The sequence below is a fragment of the Pteropus medius genome, unplaced genomic scaffold (assembly GCF_902729225.1).
Source record: "Pteropus medius unplaced genomic scaffold, Ma_sr-lr_union100, whole genome shotgun sequence".
Classification (NCBI taxonomy): Eukaryota; Metazoa; Chordata; class Mammalia; order Chiroptera; family Pteropodidae; genus Pteropus; species Pteropus medius.
Genome location: NW_024349803.1, coordinates 5,086,724 through 5,113,684, shown reverse-complemented (window position 1 = coordinate 5,113,684; position 26,961 = coordinate 5,086,724). Strand labels below are relative to the sequence as shown.

General features: G+C 38.8%; 1 protein-coding gene across 12 annotated transcripts in view; it reads right to left on the bottom strand.

Moving 5' to 3' along the window:
• The window catches only part of NEK11 (NIMA related kinase 11), a 200,801-nt gene that overhangs the window by 154,090 nt on the left and 19,750 nt on the right, over nt 1-26,961 (bottom strand). For all 12 annotated transcript variants that reach the window (XM_039837120.1, XM_039837119.1, XM_039837121.1 and 9 more), the window contains one exon: nt 8,247-8,412. In XM_039837120.1, coding sequence (XP_039693054.1) covers nt 8,247-8,412 — 166 coding nt within the window. The remainder of the gene's footprint in view (nt 1-8,246; nt 8,413-26,961) is intronic.

The window sequence follows — 26,961 nt, the reverse complement described above, 5'->3', positions numbered from 1 at the left end:
GAAAAATTCCAAAGGCAAAAGACGTACTTGGGAAAGTCGGAGTTGAATCAGAATCATTTCAGAACAAAAAGCCTGTGACATTACTTAGGAGAACATTAATAGATAGAAGTAGAGGAGTCAGGGGAAGGAGATCCTCTGTCTTTATATTGGAGAACCTGAAGTAGTTCCTTAGAATTTTAGAAGTTCGCTGTAATGGAGTACATAAAAAGTGGGGAAAATGTCAAGCCATATATATTATGCTCTTAAGAGCAAAATAAGAAAATCCAGTTTCTAAGTAGTTACTAAAGAATGCCACGTAGTTTCATGACATTTATGTCTGATACCATAGATAAGCATTCCTGGGTTTAATTGCTAACTTTTTTTTTCAAATTCTTTTAGAGAAAGTAAGTGTTCTTCCTACTAAGGCAAATGTGCATGAATAAGAATAAAATAGTAGAACTCATTTTTATCTTAAGAAGTGACATGAAATAATGCTTTTCTTTAAATCACTGCATTGTTTTTTAAAACAAGCCATTCTAAGTGGATTATTCTGACCCTATTTTTGAACATTTATATTTATATAAAGTTATATGTCAGTTAAAGCCATACCCCAAACGCAATAAGCTATATTGAGTTTATGAATTGCTTTATATTAGTGCATTGGTAATCTCTTGAGATAACACTTAGTTCCTTCAATCAGCAGCAATTCCAGTAAAGCAAGCCTGATGTGTAGACACAACAGGAAAGACAGTGGTATGGACTGAACGTTTGTGTCCCCAAAATGTATATGTTGAAATCCTAACTCCCAGTGTGATAATATTGAGGTGGGGCAGGGCACTGGGTAATTAAATTATGAGGGTGGAGCCCTCGTGAATGGGATTAGTGTCCTTATAAAAGAGATCCCAAATTGCTCCCTAACCCCTTCCACCATATGAGGATACAGCAAGAAAATGGCCATTCATGAACAAAGATGGCCATTCATGAACCAGGAATCAGGCCTTCACCAGACACTGAATCTTCCAGCACCTCAGTCTCAGACTTCTAGCGTCCAGAACTGTGAGAAATAAATTTCTGTTGTTTCTAAGCCACTGAGTCTATGGTATTTTGGTATAGTAGCTTGAACAGACTAAGAGAGATGGCCACTAATCAATGTTACAATGATCAATATCCCAAGAGTGTCTTTCATCCATAAACAACCAATTCTGAGTGGTGGTGGCCCCAGACAGAGCTTCAGGACTATAAATAATGGCTTTGAAGTACAAAGAAGGGTTTGTCTCTAATTGTAGACCCAACACACATCCAGTATGATGTTGTAAGGACTGTCTGAGAGCTAATTAGCCTGCTGGCTACTTGTTACTGCCAAGTTCACTTGAAAGAGTCTGCCGACACCCATTAGAGTTTCAAGATTGTAAAACTCAACCCACTTCCTCAGAAAAAGGGGAGGGGAATAGCAATGAAATAATAAACTATTGACAGTCTACTAGGTGCAAAGTTTTGATAGCCACTTTTTTCAACGTTATCTTAGATCAGGAAAAGGGTAAGAGAATGAAATAACTTGCTCCAGGAAATGGACCAAGATTTGAACAGAAGTAAGTGTAATGTCAAAGTCCACACACTTCCCACTATTTTAAACCCTATCTAGTCTCCTACTGAGAGAAAATAAAATAATTAATAATATCGCATTAAAATGTGTATACAAATTGATATACATGTTTTCATGTTTATATATATCATATTAATAGAAATAAAGATACAGAATATAAATGTTGATCAGACAAGAAAAGGAGTAGTTTTCAAGTACATGTACATGTGCATTGGGAGATGATTACTAGTCAATTTGATTGATGTATCCGATACCTCACATAGTTACTCTGTGTGTGTGTATGTGTGTGTGTGTGTGTGTGTGTGTGTGTGTGTGTGTGTGTGTGTGTGTGTGTGTGTCTAGAGCATTTGAGATCTACTCTCTTGGAAAATTTTAGGTGTTTACAATGCGCTATATATGCCTTACTGTTAAATTGTACACCTGAAACTTACTGGATTTTGTTAACCAATGTCACCATAATAAAAATTAATAAAAAATTTTTAGATGTACAGTGCAATATTATTAATTATGGTCACCATGCTGCACACATTAGATCCCAGAACTTGTTCATCTTATACCTGAGAGTTTCCATTTTATATTTTGCATAATTCACATAGTCAGGCTTGATTAGTGTGTGGCTGTATTGAAATCTCTATTTAGTTTAGGGCCATTATTTGAAACATGTTTGGTTAACATTATTAATATGAACAATAAAACAGTCAATCTTGACTAATTCATGGCCATGTAGAAATAAATAATTATATATTTGGGAAGGTAGGAACCATGGACTAATTGTTGACTCTACTGAATATTAAGTAAAAATTTAAAATAGGAACAGCTTTCCCAATACCCCTCCCTTGGATGAAATTCAATATCCCAGCTATGTGATCGCAGAAAATCACTCCACCTCTCTGGGGTCCTGTTTCCTCATCTATAAAATAGAATTAATAGTCAAGAATTCGCTTTTTCCTGAAAAATGATGGGGGCATGTTAAAAGGACAGGAGCTAGAACAGCCAAAGCTAGAACAATTTGAGCAACAAAATAAATAATGACGGTATTGGGTTATAACCCATAAATAAAAAAATATCCATGAGTCCATGCTGATATAAATAAATAATTGAATAAAAGCATAAATGGAGGAGAATGAACAGTGGGAGAGCTCTTCCTTATATGAAAATCTCAATTAGTTAATGTAGAAAGAATAAGGGAAATACATAATCACTATTGCTCAAATATCACAGTAAAAACTGCTCCAGGCAACCTCCACTTATAGACGCTTAAATCGGTGGGTGAAAGTTTGAGGAGAAGCAGGATATTAGCATAGTCACATAGTCTGAAAGTATCTTCCCCAAGATATTTATCCATTAAATACAAAAAAAGAAAATAGTAACTTTACAGAGGAGAAATTCAGCAGACAGAACCTTAATCAAATAATCAAAGTTAACATCACCTGTAATAAGATATACTAACGTCATGTACCCTCTCATATGATACACCGACAAACCATCACTTCCGTGGGAGTGTTGCCCAGAAACTAATCATGAGAAAACATCAGACAAAGCCAGAGACATTCTACTAAATAACTTACCAATACTTGTCAAAAGTGTCAAGATTATAAACAACAAGGCAGGAAAGGGAAACTGCCACAGATAAGAGGAGACTAAGGAGATACAACAATTAAAATTAATGTAGGATCTTAGATTGGATCTTGGAACAGATAAAAGACACTGTGGGAGGTGGGGAGAAATGGCAAAATATTAATATCCTGGTTTTGAACATTGTACTATGGTTATAGAAGTTGTTAACATCAGAGAATGTGGTTAACTGCAGACCCATTACAATTAAAGGTGGTGTATTAGGTTCCTAAATCATGGCCCATGCTTTTCTACCTCTGAGCCTTTCATCACTTTACTCCCTTTAAGGGATATCCCATATCCCTTAACAAAATCTTTCCCGTACTTCAAATATAATGCCAACCCCTACATGGTTCCCCCAGTCCAAAGTCATTTCTCTCTTCTCTTAGCTCCCATCACACTTCAACCCTTTTCTTGACAGTTACCACCTCTCCCTTATATATTAGCCATTGATGTAAACAATTCGTTTATCTACCATACAGGTTAGTTAAAAAAAATATCATATTATCTCTGCTGCCCCGTGCCATATCTGGACTTGTATCTGACACCTAGTTGGCATTCAGTAATCACTTTTGGAAAGACCCTTGGTTACTAGTGTCTTTGTGAACTTCAAACTCATAAGGAAACCAATAAATAATCTAGAATGCCAATTTATTTGCATGCAATGAGAACTAGAACTGTCAATACAACTGGGAGCTTGTGTCGGTTTACGGCATATTTTTTCCTGTTAGAAGAGGAATGTGTGGAGAGATGAAATGGAACCAGAAGGTAGCTCAGGGAGCAAGGAGAATAAGTTGGGAAATGTTCATGAATAATAGCACCAAGCTAGGTAGCCTGAATATAAAACCACACCTACCACCAGGGCCATACTTCCCCAGACCAGGGGAAGTATGGCCCTGGTGGTAGGTGTGGTTTTATATTCAGTGATCTTTGCACAGTGATCCAGAAACATCGTTATCCTTTGTGACTCTATTTCCGTTTCCACACTAATCATTCTTCGCCCCCCACCTCCCACCTCCTGCCGCAGTTCTCAGCTCTGGCTGCACATTAGAATCACCCAGAGAGTTTTCAAAAATCCAGATGTCTGGATCATACCCCAGATCAATTAAATCAGCCTTTCTGGAGGTGGGCTTCAGGTCTGGGGATTTTTCTCTCTCCAGGTGATTGTAATGTGCAGACAAGGTTGAGCACTACTATTATATTGATAGAATTTTTGTTCAGCTGTGTTAATATCACTGAGCAAAAAATAAGAAGTCCTATCTTTCCTGTTTTGGGCCCTGATAGTCATATGTTCTCTCTCTACTGAAGATATGTGATCTCACCTATTCTCTATTTTGTCTACTAATTTAACACCCAGGTTTCTGGAAATGCCTTATCCAAACCCAAATGAAAAACCTTCAGCAGTATCTCACAAGTTTCCGGTGCCGTACAATGTCAAGTGTACCAGTAAAAGAAGGTAGGACAAAATGCTTTTGACATATATGACAGGTAGAAGGATCCAATGTTTTATCTGTTACCGTCAATGTTTGACAGAAATGGATGGGAGGCAGCCGGAAGTAAGTGGTAAAGAACTCATCAGAAAAAAAAAAAAATTCCTGAGTGGTAATTTCTTTATGGCTCATCATGTGGATCCACGATGTGATACAAAACTGAATCAGAAAAAGATCAATGTGGGCATGTTGAGAGTCTGAGATGGTTATGTGTAGTGTGCTGAGTGTCACAAGAGATAAAATGCTATTGGACGAGGATCAGGTGGGGAGTGATTTCCAGGCAGGAGATTATGAGAGTCTTTGTAGAGAAGGTGGCATTTCAGCTGAGCCTGGGAGGATGCGGAGCATTTGAAGGTGTGGGGCTAGGAAGAAGGACATTCTGAGAGGGAATGGCCCAAACACAGATGAAGAGGTGAGAACTGTGGAAGATGGACAGGGAACAGCAACTAGTTCCATTTCTCCTGGATGAGAGAGAATAGAAGATGCCAGTATTTGAAATATTCTGCCACTTTGGTAGTTTTGGAATTATTCGCCCTCAACGATTTGGTTAGGTCTTAACAAGAAGTTGTTAGAGTTTGGTTATTTGCTTTTCACACTCATAATCGAATGTGATGTGTGTGTCCAAAGGGTTGGGTGGTGGATGAAGCGGTTTCATAAATGCATTTATATATTTCAATCTTGCAAGGCCCCAAATTAAATTACAGAAGAGGAAACGGAAGTAAAAAGACCAAGTATTCCCATGGTGATACAGCATTTTCTCATGAGGTGCAAATTTGACCATCTGCCATTTCCAGTATTATTATTTTACCACAATAAAAAGAGAACAATGCCAGGTTTGTGCGAGTTAAGGGCAAATTTGGGTCTGAAGTTGAGAAATATCTCTGTTAATAACAAGAGCGAAGAGATTCACACACGTCATTCCTTGGGAGCCAAGGAAGTGGCAGCCTGACAGCTCAGCACAGGAGTCCTGGAAGCCCCGCAGCTGTTCCCAGCTCAGCCAGCAGCCATCACCATGGCAACGCCCCTCAGGGAATGCAACTCAGCCCTGGAAGCCACCGGCATTTAAAAATGAACGGAGACAGGGAGCACAGCACAGGGAATGTAGTCAGCTGTAATGTAATGGCTAGGTGGAGAGTCAGAGGGGTGATAGAATAATCGAGATCGTTTCATAAACTATATAAATGTCTAACCAATGTACTGTATACTTGAAACTAATAATAAAATAAAATAAAATGCTTTAAAAAAATGAACGCAGATGATCCTGGATTGGATTCTGCAAAAGCAAAAAAAAAATTATAGAACATAATTGGAACAAATGGGCTAAATTTAACTATAAATTGTGGATTAGATGGGCGCTTCTCAAACTTCAGTGTGCTTCAGACTCACCTAGTGAGCTTGTCAAAACACAGATTGCCAGATCCCGTCCCCAGAATTTCTGATTCAGTACGGCCGGGGTGGAGGCTGAGAATCTGTATTTCTAACAAGTTCCCAAATGATGTCGATGCTGTTGGTCTGGGATCACACTTTGAGTGAGAACCACTGCATTACATACTAGAATTGTATCGATGTTAATTGCCTGATTTTGATCACTGTACTGTGTTTATGTAAGAAAATAACTTTGATCTTAGAAAATATAGTATTTAGGACAAAAGGATATCATGTCTGAACTTACTCAAATGGTTCAGGAAAAGTGATAGATTATATAGTTAGATAGATAGATAGACAGATAGATAGATAGATAGATAGATAGATAGATAGATAGATAGATAAAATGAATAAATAGAATGACAAATCAAATGTGGAAAAAAGATAACAATTGAGAAATCTGGACAAAGGGTATATGGGAGTTCATTGTGTTATTCTTGTAACTTTTCTGGTAGATTAAAATTAAAAATTTTAAAAATAATATTGTAGGAAAAGAAAGTTACAACTGATCATCTAGATCTGCCCAACACAGTAGCTATACATGGTTATTAAAATATAAATTAATTAAAATTAAATAAAATTTAACACTGAGCTCCTCGATCACACTTAGCCTTACTTCACCAAGCACTAAAGATTCATGTGTGACTAGTGATTATGTATTGCATATAGAACATAGCACAAATATAGAACATGTCCATCATCACAGAAATTCCCTTTGGACAGTACTGACTACAGTGAAAAATATTTTATGACCCGGAAAGAGTCTATGGAAAATTTAATGTGCCAAAAGCAGCAGTAGAGCAGCAGTTACAGTCATAAGCAATAGGAGTCAGTTATTTCCCACATAAAACAGTTTATTCACTGTTTAGGGGATAAAGGAAGAAAAATAGTTAAATTACAGCAGATGGATCATATGGTTTTTGCATGGATTAGAAACATAATTGCCACAGTAGTTGTTCACTATTATTTCTTTGCACATCTCATCACTTTATTGATTTTCTAAACAAGCCACTGGATGAAGGAGAAGTAAATATCTAAATGTCCTGGTTCTGCTTCTTGTTTTCCCACAAGCAGAGGAGGGGCAAGACCTGAATGGGGAAACACCCAGCAAGCCTGAGCTGGGCAGGCTGCCCTGAAGAGCAATATAGCCTTCAAGCCTTTGAGACTTGAAATTTCGCAGATATTTTAACTTGGCAACTGGATTCATTTTGGATGATTAACCAGCTAATGTATAAAGCCGCCAAGGTTGGGTTTTATTCTTATCCCTACTCCTTTTGAGCTGCTTCTTCTGTCCCTTTTCTGCACACAGCACCCTCTTGCTGTACAAAGTTTCTGACCCAAATAGGCCTGTCTTCCACTCTAAAGAGCATCTTTCTTCCCGGCATCATTAATTTTGGGTCCCAGCAATATATGAATAGAATCACATTCTTCCAAGGTGCATTTAGTTACTGCTAGCTCTCAGAATGTTCTGGGAGATACTTTCTGAGCAACGTCATATTTGGGTATTCTCTTGCTCACCCAACTCTTGTAACTCCCCTCCACCTAGCCTCTCAGGAGTAAATGCACAGATCTGCATTACAGCTGCGCCTTGTCAACGTCCCCCTCTGGCACCTTTCTAAGCGGCCTCAGACACACTTGGGAATCAGTAAGATGTGCAGCCTACTATCACTTGGAAAGAACATGGAGTGGCAGGGAAAACTGCAAATACCTGAAGCCATAAATCACAAATCAATCAATATGAAGGATTTCCACAGGGAAAACGAGCCATGGAGCTAGAATCTAGAACTTAGCAGATGTACCTCTTTTCTGTGCAGGCCTCTGTTATGACTCTTAAATGTCCATCTAAGCACAGGACAATTCTAAGAGGTTTGGGGAATGCCCCCCAGAAAAAGAGATATTTAAGCATTCTTCTGCAGCAATTTCTTCTTAAAATATATTTATTCTAAGTTTTCCAAAGGAGAGAAAACCTTCATTAGAAACAAATTTGTCAATTACCTAGAGATGATCATTTTTAGCTGTAAGACATGAGATCCCAGGTCTGGATAACTGAATTTTTGAGAGACATCTCTTTACAGATAACTTTTATCTATGAAACAGATTTTTATTAAATTTTGAAAAAAGAAGGAGTGTCTCACCTCACAGTACTCTGTGATAATGCAGAAATTATCTTGTTCCACAAAGCTTGAGTGGAACTTGACAATGGCTGGGTGGTCCAGCTTGGAAAGGAGCTGGGCCTCCAAACTGGCCTGCACGGTCTCATTTGGATTGAGTCCTCCAACAGAGATTTCCTTCAGTACCTTCCTGCAGCCAAAAAAAAAAAATTTTTTTTTAAAAAATAATTTAGAGCTAAAAACACATTTAATAGATAGATATGAACAAGTGGTACAGGGCCATCTAATTAATACCCAAGTTATGACCTACTCATAGGACTGGTATTGCCTGTTATGACACTGTGTCACCTATTGGTCCTGGCCAATGAAACGCCCTCCCCAAGGCCTTTGACTTCCACACCTGTGGCTCTACAGTTTTGGCCAAACAGCGCAGAGATGGAGCTGATCTTGAGCAACATCACTGAGGCAGCTCTTCCTCTGTCTCTCCAGATGTTTCCATTTCTCTCTGTCTCTCACCCGGCATCTCTTGTTTCTGTCTTTTTCTGTCTGTGTTTTCGCTCTCATCTTACTTGTTTTCCTGTTTCTACCTACTTTTCAATTTCTTTTTCTAGCCTTATCTTGGTGTCTATCTCTCTGTCCCTATTTCCCTTTGTCTCTTTCTTTCTCTCTCTATATATGTGTGTGTATATGTGAATATAATGTAATATAATGTAATGTAATAAAACACAATGGAATAGAATGTAATATAATATCTGTCACTCTGTCTCTGTGTCTGCCTTATTCTCTCTTTGTCTATTTCTTTCTCTGACTCTGCTGTGTCTCTCTCTGCCTCTATGTGTATATTATGACTTATTATATAACACTCACACATGCGCGCTTCATTCTGTCTCTCAGCTCTACAATTTTCCAAGTCTATTAATAGGACAATATCTATCTATTTTCTTTTTAAAACTATCCTTGGCATAGCATACTTTATCGCTACCAGTATTTAAGAAAAGAAAAAAAAATCTAAAGATATTGGTAGAGGTATTTAGGATCTCGAGCATATATAAATGGAACAAGAGCTCATTAAATCTCCAAATTATTAATTTAAAAATTGTGATAACTCAATGAGAGGTGGACCAAAACATTATTTCTTCCCATCTAAGGAAAAAATAGTCTGATGAACAAACCAATTATAGTACCAAAGTGTAAAATAGATTGCCGGGGAGAAGCACTTTAGAGTACCAATTATGTGTGTAGACAGATTCTGCTGATTTATAAGGAGCTTTAGCTGTTCATTAAGGCAAGTTCTATAGGACCTATACTAGAAATCATTTTGCAAAAATTAATGCTCTTTAAGAGTTACTGCCTATGCATATTAATGAAAATGTATTTATAGTAGAAACTCTCTTAATTAAAAGTCCTTTAACCAATTCATAGGTTAACCAGCATCCTCCGGTCTTTCCTAACAGATGCTGATGGTGGCTTTTGCCCTAGTGAATGCCTGAGGCTCCCACACGCTCTCTGGCATGCCCATTTCTGCCCTTCGGCTAAGATTTGCTGCTTCCCCAAGCCATTGTGTTTGTTCCCAAGCTTATTTACGCCAGTTTCGCTCATTATTGTATATCTGTGATTAAAATATGACAAACTGATGAAAGATGAGTGTGAAAGTTATCTTTGCTAGGAAAACTAAGTCAATGCTTACCAAAAAACCTTGATAATGACAACTTGCAAACAAAATTATTAAGTAATTGACAATTCTAAAACACTGGTTTAAAAATGTAAAAATCAGTATTCTTTTAAAATGTTCTTCATAGTCTTCCCATTCTGAATCTGTCCCGCTTCCAAAGACAACCATGGCAGGCAGGCGTTATTTCCACGAAGAACCTGCCAACTGCGTTAGCAAGGGCGGCTCTGCACCAGACGCCTCCTGGGCTCTGCTCGTCATTTGCAGAAGTCTTTAGCTACGACGCCATTGATAAAGTTGGAATCTTTGCTCCCCTTCCCCTCATGGTGCTTTCACGTTGCTTTTGTTAGGTTACATAATGCCCTACGAGGCCCGACTTGAAAATGAAGTGGAATCTAGAGGAATGCTTGCTTGGTAACATATTCAGTGAAAAAACTGTCCTATCGCGGATTTGGTTAAAAATGACCTTGTGCTTATTAAGAGTGACATGTCAGATTGTTAGTATACGAAAAGAAGCTTGAAATCACATATGCAGTAATGTTTTTCTGTAACTTCTGAAGATTATGAAGCAGCAGGCAGAGCTCAATGACATCTTCACAGTGCTTTTCCAGTAATTTACTGGGCCCCAGCTAACGTGCAGTTGTAAAAGTCACAGTGGTTAAGCATGACAACACAAAGCCTTACACAAACTTGTAATATCCTCATGCTGTGAAGGAACAAATGCTGTAAAAAGCTTCAAGGTACTTTTCCTTGCAAACATCAACTATTGAGCAACAGAGCATGAGATTTCTCATATAGTTACCTGAGCCCGGCCTGGCATCCTAAAGATAAAGCATAAAATCTCATTTGCCCACCGTTTAGCAGATGGAGGGAGGACTATAAAGACAGATGACGTCTAATAAAATCATCCTTAGCTGACACGGAGACATTCTACCTTCCTTACCTAACATCACGTTGCTTAACTGACAGCGGGAACTCTCCTTGCATATTACCTAATACGAGATCCCTAACAGCCAAAGACAGCATGGAAACTTACCAAGTCAAGGACAGCTTGTCACCTGCTCAGTGACTCTCAGCCTGTCACCCACTCCTAAGCAATATGACAGATATTTATTTTATCAGACTCTAAACTGTTGGGGAGAAACTTTATGACAGCAGCAAAAACAGGCAACCCTGCAGACTCACTCATTTTGCAAACTTTCTATTCTCTGTCCTGAGTGGCATGCTTCTTTCTAGATTCAGTAGTGGAATGACAAACTTTGGAAAGCAACTCTGGAAATTTGGAATAACTACTGCTAATTTTATTCTTTTCCAATAGGCCCACCTTTCGTACAAATGGGGCAGATGACATTTTTGAGATGTTAACCAGGGGTTGTTTCTCCCCTTTCATCACATTTTCCCCACTGAAGCAGCAGCATATGCTGCCTCAGGAAACTGCAGAGAATATGAGTCAAATCCCTGGCTTTGGATTTTCCAAAGGACAGACCAAGGCCGAAGAGAAAAGACCTAGAGGAACACATGACCAGTGGGTGAGTGTCCTCCCTGCCCCCAGGTGATAAAGAGACCCTCTGGACCAGAGGAAGGGAGGCAACAGTTCATGTCCCCGAGGCCAGGTCCAGAGAGGGGGATGGGAACAGAACTGCAAGCTGGGTGAGGGAGCCTGCGAGCCCACCTGAGCTCTTTCCAAAGTATACCATAGAAAGTAGCGAGACTGTGCTCACGTTTTTCGGGGTTCAGCAAAGGGCAGGAGTAAAAGAAAGGTCTTCAAGAGGCAAATAAGCCGATGGGCCTAAGTGGGCTCTAGAGTCTCCAGTGAGGAATACAGAACAGCAGCAGAGCATCCCAGGCAGCTGCAACCATCTCGGGGAGAGCCAGTGAGCTGGTGGGACTGGAATGTTCCACAGTCAGTCCAGAGATAACTAGCCACAGTCCCTTCCGTTGTTATTTAACCATCAACAATCATGCATTGCACCTGTATAGCATCTACTGTATGTCTGTGATGTCGTGGGCACTGGAGTCCCCGCCCTTGTGTCTCCTGGAGAAGACAGATATTAAACAGATAAATACGCACAAATATGTGTATATATGTATGTTTGTGTCTTTAAAAACTTCAAGATAAATGCTACAAAGTTAGAGTAAATAATATCTGAGACCCTCTGATTTAAGATGCTATGACTCTCTAAAGTGATCAACAGTTACTGTACCCACTGAGGACAAAGCCACAGAAAACAGATTTTAACCTCGGCTTAAACAAGAGAGTAATTTTCTGCTTATTATTTGATTTTGGGGAGGGATTCAGCATTCACCTGTTTAACAGAGAGATTATTAAATCTGTTCAGGACTTTTAAGATAGAGTTTTCATATATCTAGCAAGGCAGCAATTATTTTAATGAATACTTTCCTAATTATAAGCTCTCATTTTTTCTATTTTATAAGAAAAGATAGTTTCATTATAGAAATTTTTGAAAACAAAACATAAGAAAAATATTATCCACAATCCACCACAGAGATAATCAGCATTAACATTTCCTGTATTTCCATCTTTTTTTTCCTCCCTCCTCCCACCCCCATATTTCCATCATTTTGCTACACAATTTTTTTTTAACAATAGAGGCCAAACAGTTCACATAATTTGCATACTGCTATTTTCATGAGACATTATCATAGCAGATACCTGTCATTTGTGGCTGCCCAGCATCTTTAGACAGCCTCCCTATATTGTAGTAGATCGCTGGACTGTGGGTCCTGTCCTCCCCAGATAGGTAAGAACAAACAGACAACACACAAACCCTACGTCTCCTACCTCCCTTGAGTTGGAGTACCAGTGTGAGACCTAGGTTCTACCAGTCAGCCACACCCACCCAAGACTTTGCCTTAGGTGTGAGCTGTGTGAGGAAACAGGGTGGGCACAGGGCCTCTTCCATTTCACTTGTACAGGTATCATAAGAAACGGCGCGGCCCTAGGGGCAGTGGCAGCAAGTCACTTCAGTTGCATGGCTCTGGCTGATATCTACAGAAACTTAGCGGTCAGCCTGCTCCCCCAGGTCTTTAATGACTGTAGTCAGAGAAAAAGGACAAAAAATATTTTATGGGTCAACATCATATGCTATCATCTATGAACCGCTTTTGTTTTTAACAATTAAATCTCTGATCTCAGCTCATTTAGGGGCCAGAACTTGGATTCATCCGGTCTTTTCCCCTCTCCACTCCTGATCATAAGCATGTAGCAGAATTTGGGACACAGCAGGGCTCAAAAGACATCATGGTACAAGGGCAGGTGCCCATGGCAGACATCAGCAACTGAGGAGCAAACTCTTGCCGAGCCCAGCTTCAAACTCCACCCAAGAGTCTGGCAGCCACTACCAAATACCTTAAGGTAGAAAATCCTACACTTTGGTTATTTCACCTTCTACTGACTGACATATGCCAAACACAATGCCATGTGCTGGGGAGACGAATACGAAAAAGATAAAACTCCTGCCCTCCATGAGAGTCCAGTCTCATAGGGGAAGCCAATAAGTATAAAAATAGTTGAATGACTTCGTGATAAATGCAATAATAGAGCTGGGATGGGCATAGGGATCCCTAATCCTTCTCCAAGGAGAGGAAAAAAGGCCAAATCTATAGACTAGAGCCCCAGGACATTCCACTTTTGCACATGGAAACTACTTTGTAGTATTCTGAATTGCCTTTTCCCCATATGGGTCCCACAGAACAAAAGAAATGAATTTATTATTCTTTTCTATTTGCCCTGTATAATCAATACCCAGTAGAGAAATGTCTATATTTCCATTACTTTAATAGGCTTTGAAAGTTAATAAGCATGTGACAAAAAAAAAAAAAAACTTTAGAAACTAAGAATTTATAGAGTAACACACACACACACACACACACACACACACACACACCCTACAGTATACATTCTGAAATGTGGATTGAAAATGTTACAGGAAAGGGTACTGCATTTTAAAATATCTATAAAACTAGCAGGTTCACAAATCATTCCTTCCTTTCTTCCTCCCCACCATTTATGTATCCCCATGTTTATCTGCTCTGAAAAAAGCATTTATGCATCATGTAACAAGATTTTTTTAAATAAATGTAAGGAACTCTTTCATTAAGATTCTTAGTTTGGGGTCCCCAGGAAACAAACCCTGAGAAAAGGATTTGAATGCAAGCAGTCGATGAGGGCAGTAAAAGAAAGTGGGGAAGTGAGATGAAGGTAGGGAGGCCATTCTAGGGCCTATAATCAAGCTGGTCACCACTGTGGGCAACTGTGGCTTCATTCACTCATGTGGAGGAACTCTGGGAGCCAGTGTACATCACTCCTTTGAGTTCCCCTGCCTGCGGGGCAAGGACCAACTCCTTTCATTCACTGGTTCAGGCTGCTCCCTGGGAGTATTAGCACCCCCACTCTTCTATCCCAATGGAACACAGGGGGCCCTAATGGCCACAGAGAGGCCCCAGGCAGAACTGCAGGTGCTGGCAGTTGCAGGCTGGATCCACGCATAGGAAATATTAATTGCCTGGGGAATATAGGTAGGGCACTAAACACCACCTTCCACAGGAATAAAAATAAAGAAAATGTCCTCCATTTTAAATTCTGGTCTATTTTATCTATACGCCTGAAGATGGCTAGGATTCAGTGATTTCTAGACAAAGCGAAGTGTCTTGAATACTGAATAATGAAACTGCAAATCAATTATAACCTATAGATAAGTTCTATGATGCTTTTCAAGACTGATTTAGTTTACAAACACATTAGCAGCATAAGGAGTATCACATACAGATAATAAGCAAAGAATAAATAATTAATAATAAATAGTAATAAGATAATAAACAAAGAACAAATAAGAGTAGAAGTATTTCAGGAACTTTTGGTTGGTAAATATGCTATTCTTGGCTTCTGTCTAGATTATGTTCTCATTTGTGGTGACAACTTCCATGCAGTGTTTCAATACTGGTACCATAACAAATTCTGCAAGTTGCTTTTTTCTCCTGAAGTAACAGAAGAGAGTAAACAGAAATTTCAGGAGTAGGAGGTTTGAAGACAAAAACTGCCTGAATAAAAAATATCTAATCATCATGTGAATTCAATGCCTTTTCTATCTGTATAAATAAAACAATAGAAATGGCTTGAGCATACATCTCAAGGCTGGAAACAGTTCTGGTGCAGGTTCTCTGCAGAGAATCTTTAGTATCATTGCAAGATCAGAATTTGCTACAGGATGCACCACATCAAGCCCTTTTCCAGATGGCTCCTCGGAGGTCATATAGAGAAGAGATAAAATGTCTAACTGCTCTTTTGTGCTAAGCCTTTCTTCCAGGGCTTGGCCAAAGAGTTTGTAGCCAAGACAATAAAACCATGAGTGAGTATTGATTAATGGGGATCTGCAAAAGCCACATTTGTTCTTGCCATGCTGGAAAAGCTCAGTGTATTTGTACACTCACCACAAGGCGGCTATTTCCTCCATTTCTAAATCACGGCCTCTATAAAAGCTGCTGGGACTGTCTCATGAAAGAGTTCATTGAACACAAATTGCCCCTCCGTCTCCTTTTAGCCAAAACATGAGTGGCTCTTTTTCACTGTAGACAGCTTTCTGGAGCTTCTTTCTACAGACTCTAAAAGTTTCCTTTACCACCAGGGACATAGTAGAGTCAACTCGAATTTCCTCCTCAAATCCAGTTACGGCTCCTCCTCTTCCCTCTCCTTTTCTCACATACCTCCAGACAAGTGGTCAGGCAATTCCGATTCTATTGTTCTTATTTATACAGAAGAGCAAGGTCATCGAATATTGTGGCATAATTATTTTAAGGGGCACTTATGACTGTCTACCCATCTCCCCACACCTCCACCATCACATGCTCTGGAGAGGAGGCCCCTCTCCCCAGGTCCTGGGACGATCATAATTAATCTAAGCCTGTCCTGTAATCCCACGCCCCTTGCCAGTGGTTAGTTTAGACACGTGATATAATTCTGGCCTGTGAGAGGTGAGAAGTCTCTTGCGGGGGTTCTTAGAAAAATGTTCCTTACTGACAAAAAAAGAAAAGGAAAGAAAAAAAGCATGGGACGAAACTCTTTTTTAATAACACTTTAATAATAACTCTTCTGCATGTTATCATCTTCATGTGACTCCTTAAACTTTGGCAGCCAGCTGGGTTCATGAAGGAAGCCACCCTAAGAGGACAGGCTGAATGATGGAAAAGAGAAGACGCCGAGGTCCCTTATGATGTGAGCTGCTAACTTCGTCAATCCTTGATCTGCTCTCCCTTATAGACTTCTTGGTAGAGAGAGAAGTCTTATTGTTGAAGCCATTCTGGTGGCCACAGACATGTGTATACTAACACTTTGTTACATGAAGGAAGAGGAGACTTTCGAAGAAGAAGAGATTAGAAGCAGAGGTGGAGAATGTGGTAAACACTCCACTCAGATTTACATTATTATGGTTGTGAAAACCCAAAGGATGAAGTCAGGTTGAGCTGTGCTGTATATAAAATTTAGAACAAAATCCCTTGAGATCAAAGGCTATGTCTTATTGACTTAGAAAGCACTAGTTCTCCTAATTTAAATGGAAAAGGTATATTTTGGCTCTTTTGTACTTGGACATTGGTATGAATCTTCAAAAATTCATGATAAACTACAATGAACTATATGAAAACAGATCTATAGTGAGGAAAAATTTTGGATAAATGACTAGAAATTGTTATTAGTAAATCTGAAAACTAAGACAATATGGTATTTCTTTAAATAATTTGAAAACAATTTTAAACATTAATTTGAAATTCTCATATGTCAAAAATTTTAGCAGTTATCAAAAAGTATCAGGATTCAAAATGATTAAAATTCTACCAGTGTTCCCTTCCTTCTCTGAATTATAGATATAGGAGTTATGATAGTATCAGGATGTAATCTAAAATGAGTGGCAAGGAAGAAAAGAAAAAAGTAAAGGATAATTCAACAACGAAAAAAAAGAATAAAATAAAATATATAAGTCAAAAAACACAGATAAAAAAAGAATTTGTAAAATATTTGGTCTCCCCCACTCTCATGTTCCCCCTGCTAAATTAAGAAAGCATACTTTAATAAATAATAATAAATATTCCTTTTTCTATAATTCTCTGGAGATAGAGAACATAGAAACAATTACCAGTATAAAGAATTACTTTGTTTTACACAGTCTGAAGTCCCAAACTTGAGAAATTAAGAATGACATCATTAGGTGTTAGAAGCATAAGGTTGGACATTACAATTTTTAGAAGGTAAAACAAAGTTTCAAGAACTGCAGATGACATTTATTCATATTGAGACATTATGAGAAGCTTCGAGCTAAGTCTTTCTTGGCCCCTCCGGGGCTAAGTTAGGGGCCTCTTCTCTGTGCTCCCATTGCATCCTGTGACATCATCATCTAACATATGAGCTCCTTACTGGATGTGGGCACCCTAAAAGCCAGGTCACACTTCATTCACTGCAAAGTTTCCAGCACCTGGCAGTGTCTGACGTGTTCGAACAGAGCCAAGTTTACATACTCCTTACCCTTCAAAGTTCAGCTTACTCATTACCTCCACCATTGCAACTATATGTTTGACAATTATGTATTTCCATATTTATTTGTTGATCTCCACCCTCAGACTGAGAACAATTACATTTTGTCCGTTTCTGTATCCTCAGGGTCTAGCATGAGTCTTCGCACATAGTGGGTGTTCCATAAATGTTTGCTGACTATTAAATGATCAAAATCAACAGCACACCAAGCACTGTTGCAAAAGTAGTGGAAGTCACAACTCCCATGTATGATTTTTTTTTTTATGGAAATATATCAACTTATATGCTGGGCATCCATAACAAAATGGAAGTTAATAAAAATTTGCTTCCTAACGCACTTGCTGAAATAGCCCTTACCTAGAAAGTGACTTGCCCATAGGAGCTGATAGTAACATTAGCATAGATTTTAAAAGAAATGGCAAAGATATTTCAATCCGGAAAATGGTTTTGCTCAGATGTTTCACAATATCTCAAAGGTGATACCTACCGCGATGACCTGGCACAAGAGAAGCACAAAGCTACCCAGTTTTCCTAATCCTGTCCTCTTATTCAACTTTTTTTTCAATTTTGGAATCTATTTTATGTATTTCTAGAATTTTAAGGCTAGACAAAGCCCTCAAAAAGCAGATCCATCAAAGCACCTCAACCTATTAAAGTCATGAAAATTAAGTAATTTATCCAAGGTAATACAACAAGTTACAGCAGAGCCACCATTCACCTCTTAGAAGGAGGAAACAGACCACAATTCCAAAAAAACAGACTTTTGTCTCCAAACTTAACAGTTTTCCCCTCTCTTGTTTTAGTATAGATATATCTTCAGTGTCTAGTAACTAAGACAGTTCTAAAACTCTTTCATTTTTCAAACCATTTTTCAAAGAACAAAGACTCCTAGCACCAACTCTACTGGTCCCTTCTTCAACATTAAAGAAGGGAAAATGAAAACAAAAAAATAAAACCTCTCCATAGGAAATGGAATAATGGTCTTGGCTCTTGAAGCACTAATGAAGCTATGTCTGTTTTTCACTAATTATCATTTGAGTGTTATGGAAATCTTTCCAATAGTCGAGAGCTTTTGCCAGTAACAGAGTCTCAGATTTAGAGGCCTGAGATGAAACAATATAGAAGGAGACAAGGTTTCTCAGGCCTTAGCCTGTCCTAGCAAGGTAGAGAATCTACATTTCAAAGGTTGACTCAGGTGCCACAATTTTGCAGGTATGATTTTGTGTGTGTGTGTGAGGGCCAGTTTTTAAAAAGTTCAATTGTGCAAAACTCAGATGCCTTAAAAACAAAAATAAATATTGAAACAAATCACTTGTTTACTCTATCACATATTGAAAGATACTGAGCTTAGAGCAAACAAAAATCCTGTTTATGTCAGCAAGGAAATTAAGGAGCATGACAATGTCAGTAAGGATATGAAAAAATAATTTACCATAGATAATCAGGTTAGCTTTTGTTATGATTATTATATGCTCCAAATTTACAATTAATGTTAGGTTAATATTCAAAATGCAACATTCTAATACAGAATTCCTGTCAGGTTTTCATTTTAAACATTACAGAAAAATGCCAGAGTTGTGGATTTCAATATGATAAGCAGACGTGATGCAAAGCCTACCACGAAATGAAGTCACAGAGACAAGCTGAATTTTAAGAAGCAAAAAACCCGATTAGTTCTATTTCCTTGACTAGGTAAAACCAACAAAGGATAAGCCTCACTTAAAGTAAAATAAAATTATACTTCAGAAAAGAAGGTTGGTGCTCCAAATATAAAATAGAAAAATAATCTAGGGTTTCAGTGAAATAAAATTCCCTAATCTTTTTGGTAGCTAGTGCTGGTCAGCCTCAAGTTAACATTAACAGTCCAAATAGCAAAAAATCTATACTTCTAAATTTCAGTCTCTATTTCATCATCATGGTAATTGGACTTGTGCTAAAACTATCTTTAATTTATAGCATAAACCAAGTTGTTACTGTATTAAATTTTGAGATAGAAAGGAAAGAAAATAAGGCTCTGTAGTAGCATACTTCCATTTGAGGCTTTAAGCAAATGATTCTGGGTCTTATGTTTTTGCTGAGTACTTATACCAAGAAAAATTAAATAAATTTGTTTTCATGCACCAGAAAGCCAGGGCTTAACCTACTGACAGAGCTCACATTAGAATCTACTACTAGTTTCCCTGAATGACAGCCTATGGATTTAGTCACTGATTGGTAACACACAAAAAGTTACTGTCAACCATGTAAGAGGAAGAGACAAGGGGACACGTGGCTAGCCTGGCTCTCATTACACAGGCTTCATTTTTCAGAGCAGGACGGTAACGGGAAGCCGGTTAAATAAAGTGCTTCAGAACCTTCGTACTTGCTGCATCTCACAGAGGTGGCTGTGCAGAGTTTGTCCTGCCTGCTCCAGGATTCCACAGGAACTTGGCACAAAGACCGCCTCCTCAGGTCATAACACTGAGCAAACGATACTGAAAAAAAGAGTGTCTTGAGCATGGCTATCCACCAGCATTGTTCCTAAAGACTCTGGAATTTATTTGAGGATAAACCAAAGTGTTGTCATGTTACACGATGAAAGGAAAAAGAATTGTTAGACTCAAAAAGCTGAAATCTGAAGAAGCCTCAAAGAAAGGACACAGGAACTTAGAGTACAGTGCTTCTTAAATTTTACCGTGCATACAAATCACTGGGGGATCTGGTCCAATACAAGTCTAGGATGGGCACGAGATGCCACATTTCTAACAAGGTCCCAGGTGCCACCCTAAGCTGCTAGTCCAGGGAGCACACTTTGGGCAGCAAGGTGTAGAGTAAGTAGGAGTCTAGAAGACTGTCAGGGCTGAGAGTGTTGAAGAGCCCCAGAGTTCTCTAGAGCCTGGGGGGTAGGCGGGGGCGGGGAGTGTTGAAGAACAGCCCAAGCAAGAGGGCATGTGTCCCCAACCCACACCAAGTAGCATGAGATCTCATTTGACAACAAAGGTTTGAGAACCATTGCTGGTCCAGCTCCCTCACCTTCCAAGTGAGGACAGTGGAATCCAGAGAGGCTGCAAAACTTGACAACTGCCCTCCACAGCCAACACCAACGTGCCCCAAAGACTCGAGTCAGTTTTAAAGCGCCATTAGGAAAATCTCCCTTACAGTGTTGGCCCACATCCTAAAAACTGCGGTTTGTGTTGCTTTCCTCTTGTTCTGTTCCCAGTGGTGATAAGTTCGGATGCCCACTGAGCCTTCAAGTCTGTCTTGTTACATAATTTATTACTTTCATGTGTTTATACCCAGCCTTATTCCACAGAGTATTTGACATAATTTATATAATAAAATGGAAAAGTGAGACCAGCAAGAGCAGATGGAAATAAGAAACAGGGAAAAGAACACAAATACGCTGGCCAAAAATTGTTGTCATGGTTGAGCTTCAAATTTAATTCCAAACTTCTTGAAACATGATGACTATTACTACTATTACTATTTGTTGCCGTTATTGACGGTAATGTCATAGATGCAATTCTCACCTATTGTCCAAGGGTATTTCAGTCTCTGGATCCTTCATGACATAAATCAGTTTTCATTTTAGTCACATAGCAGTGGTGGTTTTCCCAAAAAGGACATCAGTGATTATTTTAAACAGAACTCGTTCAGAAACAGAATTCTAATTTACATATGAAATAATGCGCTTTGATGTCTAATTTAAGAAAAGCTTCTCAACTCTCACCTTAATTCCATCTTCTAAATTCAGTACATGTATATGGAGCACCTGAGCCAAGCAAGATACTTTACTTGCCCGAGGCACAGCCTCTGCCTTCTAGAGGTTTGCAATCCAGTGCAAGGGCAGAGAGAAATAATTACAACTTGTAAGAAAGTATCATGCACTTTAAAAGGATGAAATGAATATCCTAAAAGGAGAACCAAAGGCCAAGATATGAGACAATCATAAGAAAACATCCAACCACTAAACTAGTGATATTGGCGTTAATTATGATAACAGCAAATGCCACATAAGGAACACTTATTTAGCAGCATACACTGTGCTAAGAAACTATTATAATCTTTACTTTTGAAATGAAGAAACTGATATACAGACAGGTTAAGACTCTGTCAATATAGTCATTATAGTGGCAAACTACACTTAGTAATAATAAAACTGAGACCCCACTTCTGAATCCTGGGCACCTCACCAGAACGGGATCCTGCCTTCTGAGTTTACAAAGTCAGACCCAAATGAGCTGCAACCTGAAGACATATTCTTTGCACCAAGGTTGACGATATGAATAATCAGGAAAAAAGGGGGAGGTGCCCTCCTGCCTACTCCCCCGAAAAGCACGTGTTCCAATTTTCATGAAAAGTCTCTTTCGGAAATTGTAGAGCAATATAACTGCCATGAATCTCTGGCAAAGCTAAAAAACTGAGGATTAAACAGATGGCTTGTGAGCATTTAGAACATGAGGCAGAGGCCAGCCGGGGCGCATATAGGCTATGGAGAATAAGCCATACTAAATTAACCTAATTTCTTTTTGTGAGAGGGTTATTTGATTGGTAGATCAGAGAGAAGCAATTAGTCATGGTGTATCATGATTCCAGCCCATCTGATCAAGTCATGCTAACAGATGTCAATGAGAAGAGTCTTATGATATCCTTTTAATGTGGGAGAGATCGCATCTCTCACGTGGATTCATGGCTGGTTGAACAAGTGGACCAAACATGCTAGAGTCCTGGGTCTCAGGCCACTTTGCCGGTGCTCCCTCTTGTAATGCCACTGGAATCCACTCCTAATAATATATTCACCAACATTTTATTAATGACTTGGATGAAGGTTCAGAAAGACATATTTACCAAGTTTGTAGATGCAAAGCTAGACAACATAATCAAAAGACAAAGGTAGAGTCGATTTTTCAAAGCAAACGAAGAAGCTGAAATGTGAGGTAGAAATCAGTCAAGTTAAATTTTGTAAGAATAATCCTAATTTCTATATTTACAGCTGGGAAAATAAAATCCTCATATCTACGATAAGTGAAACCTGGCTTAAGAGTAGAATGGCTCATCTATAAAACTCTGAAGGTAGTGTATGAGGAGGACCCTAGATGCCCCTTAAAATTCAGTGAGACCACAATATGACATGACTGCTAACAGAGCTCCTGAGATTCCAAGCTGATTTGGAAATGCCTGAAAGGTTTTAGTATGAATATACTCAGTCCCATGAGGCCCCTCGTGTTCGAGCCTGGGAACCTCATTTCAAAGGGAATAATGTCACCAAAGTTAACCCAAGGAAGGATGATTTAGATTTTCAGGGGCCTTAAAATCAGGTTACCCACAGAATAGAGAAACGAGAGGGACAAAGCTTACATAGTTTGAGCAATAACTTATGAAAGCATGCTAGGAATATTTCCTGTGCCATTTATTTAATACCTATAACTGTATGAAATAGTTCATCATTTTTCCCATTTTACAGGTGAAAAAACTGAAATTGATACTTTAGATAATTGTCCAAAATTAAATGAAAAGATTGAGACATAAATGCAGAAGGGTCTGACCTTAAAGCTGAGGCCTCTTCCACTTCATGATTAATGTAAACCTCTATGCAGTGGTTAAAATGTGGATAATGTTAATCGAGAGAAGATGGTAATAAGAAGGGACATGATAACTATATCATACGGTTCCTGTATATGCCAGGGTTTCACACCTCTGTGCCTTCAACTCACTATTTCCCCTGCCTGGGACATCCTTTCTCTATCCCTTCTCTGCAAGATCTACTTTCATCCTGTAGCCTTGGTTCCTACACTCTCTTCTACAACACCGTCTCCATTCTATAAAAAGAGGTTAAGTGCACCCCAGCTAGCACACCCCGCCCAGAGTTGAAAGTGCCTATTTACACCTCTGTTGGCCTGACCAGTCTGTAAACTCTTTGAAGGTAAGAGCCATGTCCCATCTGGTTTTATTTTTTCTTCCTAACAGCTTTACTGAGGTATACTTCACATACCATGAAATTCTCTTTTTTAAGGTGTACAATTCAGTGGTTTTTAGTATACTCCCAGAAGTCTGAAACCATTACCACTAGTTTTAGAACATTTTCAGCAATATATTAGGGGCTAAATTGTGCCCCACTCACTCCAGTTCATATGTTGAAGTCCCAACTCCCAGTACCTCAGAATATAACTAGTTATTTGGAGATAAGCATTTTAATAAGATAATTAAGATAAATTGAGGCCATTAGGGTGGGGTTCTAATCCAATATGATGGGTGTCATTATATGAAGAGAGCAAAGAGATACCAGGGGCATGCGCACGATCACACAGAGGAAAGGCCCATGTGAAGACACAGCAAGGAGGTGGCCGTTTACAAGCCAAGGAGACAGGCCTCAAAGGAAACCAACCCTGCCGGCACCTTGATATTGGACGTCCAGCCTCCAGAACTGTGAGAAAATACATTTCTATTGTTTAAGCCACCCAGTCTGTGGTATTTTGTTATGGCAGTCCTAGAAAATTAATATTCCCAAAGAAATCTCTTACCCATTAGTAGTCATTCCCCATCCCCAAGTCCCACAATTCCTGGCAACCATTAATCTATGATTTCTGTCTCTGCGGAATTGCCTATTCTGGATATTTCAAATAAACTGAATTATACAATATGTGGTCTTTTGTGGTCTTTTATTTAGCATAATCTTTTCAAGGTTCACCCATGTTCTATCAGTACTTCATTCCTTTTTATAATTATAATTTTCCACTGTAGGGATTTACTACATTTTGTTTATCCATTTGTCAGTTGATGGACATTTGAATTGTTTCATTTTTTTGGCTATTATGAATAATGCTACTATAAATATTGCGTACAAGTTTTTCTGTGCACATGTTTTCTTCCGGGTGTACACCTAGTTGTAGAATTGCTGGGTCATATGGTAACTCTATGTTTAACATTTTGAGAAACAGGCAGATTGTTTTTGCAAAGTGGCTGCACCATTTTACATTCCCACCAGCAGTGTACGAGGGTCCCAATTTCTCCACAACCTCACCAACATTTATTATCTATTTTTTTTCACTCCGGCCATGTTAGTGCCTATGAAGTGATCTTTCATTGAGGTTTTGATTGTGGTTTGATATTTGACATCTTATTTTTTCATGCACTTATTGGCTATTTGTACATCTTCTTTGGAGAAATGTATATTCCTATTTGTTTTTATATCTCCAGCCCCTGATCCAAACCTGGGCACACTATGGGGACTTGAGAAAGAGAAGTAATAAACCACTTGTAGCAGAATTATCCAAAGTTCTTAGATCCTAGCTGAGACCTACTGGATCCAACTTCCCCTGCTCAGGCCTAGGAATCCACATATAAACAAAGTCCTGAGGTGGTTTCTACCTCACACTGAAGTCTGAAAACTACTGCCTTAACTGAACCAAAGATTCTCTAAATGTCCGAAGAGCTGTGATATATTCAGAGGTAAACATGTGATCTAGGCTGTTCTAGCCTGCAGAAATGGGACTGGTGGACAAGACTCATCTGCGGGAGAATGTTACCTCATCAAGCAGTAGCAACTGAGTTTGGCTGGCCTATTTGCCATGAAAGTTGAGGAAGAGAGTCCCATACTGGGTGAGATATAGGATGCCATGTGGTCCTTGTAGAGAAAGTATGCTATTTCTATTAGGTTGAATTTTTTTAAATATTCTGCCTTATGATCAAATAACATGCCCTGGTATTGGTTATATCTAAAATGAACTGAGTCTCTACTGAAAGAGAATATGTGTGTGTATTTCCTATGGAGAGAGGAGGTAGATTGGTCATGCTGGGGAATAATAATTTATACAATTGAGATAGATGGAAGGGATCCAGTTGATAGAATGCCTTGAATGAGAGGCTTAATTTAAATTTTGTCTGACGGAAGAAATTCTAGAGCTGTAAGATCCTTAGCAAGAAAGTGGCATTATAAAAGCTGTATTCTACAAAATGGTTATCCTTGAGCTTGAGGAAATAGTAGAGTAGCCCTCCAGTAAGAAAGCTACTACAGATGTAAAATTATAAAAGCCTATTGTAACTTGACAGTGGAGAATACAGGTAAATTTGGGAGATTTCTTGAGGAAGAACTGGCAGGTCACTGAGTATGTGGCAGGCAGAAAAGGCAGTCACATGTGACACCATTTATCAGTCTTCAGAATCAGGGGTGGTAACTACCAGAAAAAAAAGGATACTTTCCATTTGATTTGCCAAATTTCAGACATCACCTGGATATTCAAATGGAGGTTTCCTTTAGACCCTGAAAATATGAGACTGTATAATGGGGGAAAGATCAAAGCTAGAGGTCATTTTGCCCTCAGGTAACAGCGAAAAGAAGGGAAGGAAACGGAGGGAATGAAAAACAACACCTAGATTTAAATCCATCATCCTTCGCCCCAGAACATTTTACCAAATCAACTAAGTTAATCATCAGAAGGCTAGATAAATTGCCTCAATGAGAAAAACAATGAAAGCAAGTTAACAATGACAAGACAAAGCATATTTTTCTCTCCTTAAACATGGTCTCCAAGACCTATATGTCTGAGATTTCATACGAGGTTATAAAGATCTGTTCCAAAAAGATAGCTTTACGCTTGCTCATTATTTTTACACCCTTGGAACCAAAACAGTTTCACTCTTTTGATTGCTACTGAACTATGCCATAGGTCTGTCATCTGGGGAAAGATTCTATTTGCTCCTCCTTGTCCGCATAGCAATCTCCATGCTATCCTGTGTCCGGGGCTAGTTTGATGGGCATGGGACCTGTGCAGTCACATAGGGCTCAATGATTAGAAGGGTCTTACACTTGGTTTAATAATCTGCTGCCATTGCCTTGAACTTCTTATTTTTTTTAACAAAGGGTCTTGCATCTTCATTTTGTACCGGGGTGCTGAAAATTGTGTAGCCACTTCTGCTTGTGTTATTCAAGCATAAAAACTGTTTATACTTGACTCTTGCTAAACTAACTAACTTCGTTCTTGGTCACTGGGTCAGTTTTGCTTTTACACATTTGATAAAGTGAGGCAGGGCTCCAATCTGTCAATCCTATGTGTCTGTCAATGCTGTGTATGCTCTTAACATGGAAGGGGTGCAAGACCATGGTTATAGATGAGGAAGTCAAGAGGCCATAGAACATTTACAGAAACTGAAACATCTTTATCTGTTGATGCAAATCGGATGCTCAGAGTTATGCTACCACCAGTGGGACCATTTAAAAATTAACTTTCTAGCTTCAGTAGAAAAGACCAAACAAGAATCAACTGTGTGCACACTTTGATACAAATGCTATTAAACACATATACTTCACACCATTGGATGAATCTTAATTTGGTTCCGTTCCTGAAAGAACTATATGCAAGAGCTGAAACACACTGACAGAACTTCAATGAATGATGAGACTCTCTGATGGGATTTTTATTACATCTCAAAATCAGTTTTACTTCTTGTGGGTTACACTTCTATAATTCTAACTTGGAAAATATGACCATTATTGTTGGAAAATATGACCATTAAGTCATAATAATTTTACCCTAACTCTTCAAGAATGT